The sequence below is a fragment of the Empidonax traillii genome, unplaced genomic scaffold (genome assembly GCF_003031625.1).
Source record: "Empidonax traillii isolate 1590-97213 ecotype Southwest subspecies unplaced genomic scaffold, ASM303162v1 scaffold151:size923898, whole genome shotgun sequence".
Lineage (NCBI taxonomy): Eukaryota > Metazoa > Chordata > Aves > Passeriformes > Tyrannidae > Empidonax > Empidonax traillii.
Window position 1 is genome coordinate 572,703 of NW_020955344.1, and position 3,799 is coordinate 576,501.

At 43.6% G+C, this 3,799-nt stretch overlaps 1 protein-coding gene across 2 annotated transcripts in view; it reads right to left on the bottom strand.

Annotated features, from left to right (window-relative positions):
- Positions 1-3,516, bottom strand: part of LOC114057854 (coagulation factor VII-like) — a 9,387-nt gene extending 5,871 nt beyond the window's left edge. The window contains exons 1-4 of one of the 2 annotated variants that reach the window (XM_027884611.1): positions 3,365-3,514; positions 1,016-1,176; positions 423-447; positions 218-331 (exon numbers count right to left, since the gene is read on the bottom strand). In XM_027884611.1, coding sequence (XP_027740412.1) covers positions 218-331; positions 423-447; positions 1,016-1,176; positions 3,365-3,434 — 370 coding nt within the window. In that variant the 5' untranslated portion in view covers positions 3,435-3,514. Of the gene's footprint in view, positions 1-217; positions 332-422; positions 448-1,015; positions 1,177-3,364 lie in introns of both variants that reach the window. The other variant, XM_027884612.1, reaches the window with a different exon arrangement.
- Between the last annotated feature and the right edge of the window lie 283 nt (positions 3,517-3,799).

Consider the following 3,799-nt stretch of genomic DNA (forward strand, 5'->3'; position numbering starts at 1 on the left):
AGTTCCATCGTAGGACACCACAAGCACTATGAACAGTAGCTGTCATAGCTAGAATGATGCAGAATCACAGAATCATAGAATATCCTGAGTTGGAAGGGGCCCCAGAGGATCATCCAGTCCAGCTCCTGAATGATAATGATTGTTACTGCTTATCTCAGTGCCTTGCATTTGAATTATAATGGCATTTTTACTTTGTTAAGTTATGCCACAAGCTGACCTTTTTCACAGCTCTTGCCCTCATATTCAGCAGGACAGCGGCAAACGTAATCCTGAAATTGGTCATCACAAATTCCGCCATTCTGACAGGGGTTGGAGTCACACTGGTTAGGGTCTGTAAAATATTCAGTGTCAGTTCAGCTCATGCAAAATGCTGCAGCAGTGGAAGAGTTTCACAGCTGTTAGAACATCCTGAATGATCGTACCGGAATAGATGTGCCAGAACTCATTCTGGAAGAAAAAGATGCGAGATTCAATTAAAGAAAAATTAACTCATGTCTTTCTGCCCTTGTCACACAGGAGGGGTTACAGAAAGCCAGAGTGATGCCCCTTCTGCCTTTATAATTTGTGACAGTTGATATCCATAAAATATTCTACATTATTTTCTAGATTGTACATTATTTTCAAATGCCAGTAGAGAAGGGCACTGTGTTACACACACAAATGGGTTACCCGTAAGTAACCTATGTTTGGTTGAGCTGGGATTGACTGAAGAATATGTTGCACAGTACAACAATACAAAGTATTATCAGGGTAGGAACTGGGGCTTTGGGGAGACGACTCAGAGAGCATCCCCTAGATGGGTACTGCCGGGGATGGCCTATGCAGTGTGCCCTCCTGCATGCCTTGTCACTTTATCTGACACACCCACTGCTGCTGTGTGTCTTCCTATAGATATAAGACAAAGATACAAACAGCAGGACTTTTTTTGTTCTCATGGTTTAGAATGTCAAAGCAAACCCTTGAGTAGGGGAAGTCCTTCTGACAGTGAGTGCTCATCCAGGCCCATGTTACTTACTGTCCTTGCATCATCACGGTAAATCTCTCTTGCTTCCTCATAGGAACACTTTTCTTCCATGCATTCTCTCTCCAGTGACCCCAGTTTGATCTCTTCAAAGAAGCTGTTGGCTCGTCTTTGCCTTTGCAAAACGCTGCTTGCCTCTTCCTGCTTTAGAAAGACTGAAAAACAGTGGCATGTTCTGTTTGTCGTACAACTGTGCTTGCCAGACAGAGAGAATCTGGGGACAATTGCCTCTGGAAGCTTTTTTGCTTTCCAAGGCTTTTTTTTTCTGAGATACTTTATAAAAGAGATGGGCAAATGTGAAGGAGCCTCCTTTCTCTGTCTTGCCTCACAGATAAATTGACAACACATGAATTTTACAGAGCCCAGAGCTTAGGAGAAGGTGGCACGTTACAACAGTGTTGCATGCATGCCAGTGACTCCTAAGGTACGGTTCTACATCATATGCATTTTGACATATGCATCAGTTTCTTTCAGTTGTGGCAGCTAGGAAGCCTGTGTCACTTTATCTAGCACCAGTGTACATGGCAAACCCTGATTTTTCTGTACATGCTGCAGTCATTTGGTGACAGGTGGATCACAGTCATCCCTTCACCCACAATCACATGTTATTTCACACTCCTTCACTTGTTGGACCTGAAGAAGGAACTTATCCCACCACTAGTAAACCACAATTTAAAAACCACTGCTTTATCTTTAGGTTTCTTTGTGGAAAAGCCTACGTTAAGGTACACAGAAAAGCTGGACACTGCTGACTACTTTTCCTAGTGGAGCCTGTAGATGGCTCCTAGCTTCTGTCAGCACTACAGACCACAGCCGCAGAGGGATCTTCTCTTTGTGTGTCTATGCCATGCTTTGGGAAGACATTGAGTACACAGGTTTGATAGCAGAGCTCATTTCCTGGAGCTGCATCAACTTGCAACTGGCAGAAATGTGCACTGAAAGCACAGATATCACTGTCACCATGCTGACCTGTTCCCCAGCCTTAGGATATAAGCACAACCCATACCTATGCCTTCCCAGTATAATTCAGGATAAAGAACAAGAAGTCCCAGTGCTACAGAGTACTTTTTCTCCAGAACAAGTCTTGAAACTATCAAAAGATTGAAACAATCTTTTTTTCTTTTTTTTTCTTTTTCTTTTTTTTTTTTCCCCTTTATGTCAGTAGAGGAGCTTCTGGAGCTTCATGACGACAACTTAAATTTCAGTGCTTAAACTATCTCACCTGTGATTGTAGGTAGATTTGGGGATTAAGCCTGACATGTGTCACCTGCCTTTCCCAGGACATTCTCCACTACATGACCCCTGAAAGAAGAGGAGTTACATTCTACCTTCTGGAAAGGCCCTGAGGGATGTTGAAGGATAAGACTTGTCTGTGTCCCCATCAACACAAATATAAATGCTGAGAGGGTTTATTCCAGTCTGGTGAGGCATCTTCATAAACGTTTGTGTCTAATCAGAATATTTGCTCAATTACGTGCAAAATAGTGGTAATTTTCCCCTATATTTCATAGTTACCTGAAGGGATAAAGTGTGTGCGCTGAATTTATCCCAGGCTGCTTCATAAATATTTGGTCATTATATGAATGTCATCTGGGTCTTTCTGCTGTGATTTCAAAGACAGGCTGTATGCATTTAATATGGCTTTCCTTGAGGGCTTTTAATTAATCTTATACTGCAGATACATGGCACACGTATCACTGCATGGGCACAGACTCCAACAGAGGAGCGAACCTGGGTGCATGGCTGGGAACATCCACCCACCGTTATTTTGGCATTCTCCACTTATTTGCATTGGAACACTTTTGACTTTGCTACATATTTTTCTGCCTTTCCCCACTGCAGCACAGGAGACCCAGTCAATGGCTAACTGGGAATCTGCAAGCCCTGGATCTAATTTATTGCTATGGGAGCTGACTTTAAGACACATACTGAAGCCCCTGAAGAGCTACCTCCTCTCTGCCTTCTACTGCTGCTGAAATAGGATGGATCCTCACCTCTTTAATTACTCATCAGCTGAATGATAGGCTATTGATGCTTTGCGAAATGTCCCAGTTCAATATGATATAACAATAAATCCCAGTGTAGTGGGCAGACAGCTGGTGGTTTGCCTGCTATCGGTGCACTGAGATAATAGATTTGTTTAACAGTCTGCTTTTCCTTAGTTGGCAGAAAATATGCGTGGAACCATCACACTGAGAGCAAACAAGAACCTTAGAACACCACAGGCACAGCCGGAGGCAGGACAAACATGCAACACAAAACTTGCAATGGAAATTATGTCTCAGTAACAGGAAAGAGATCCGTTGTCAGTAAGCAGAATTACAGACATATCCTGCAACATACCTGCATCCAGAGAAAGAGGGATCAGTAGCAGAAAGCAGAGAAACAAAGCCACACACTGCCTGGAAATCATGATGAACCCTGTGAGCCAGTGTCCTAGTAGTGTATTGACATTTCAGAAAGGACTGTTTGGACTAAGAGCTCAACTTCAAACGTTTGGAGCCAGAGGAGGGGCTGGCGAGTCATGGAAACAGCAAAAGATCCATGACAGCCTGGCGAGCTGAGCAGAAGGATTTGCATGTGCCCTTTTCACACAAGCAAGGAGCTTGGTTTTGAAGCATGCTCTCCTGACCCGTGCAAAGGCTATGCTGATTACACAGACTGCTACCCCGGGGCCTTCATTTTCCATCTAACACACCTTTTTCATGACAAATATAAATGCTGTGACCCTGCATCCGTAGGACAGGCATTAACTTGGCCCTGTAGCCTCACATGCAA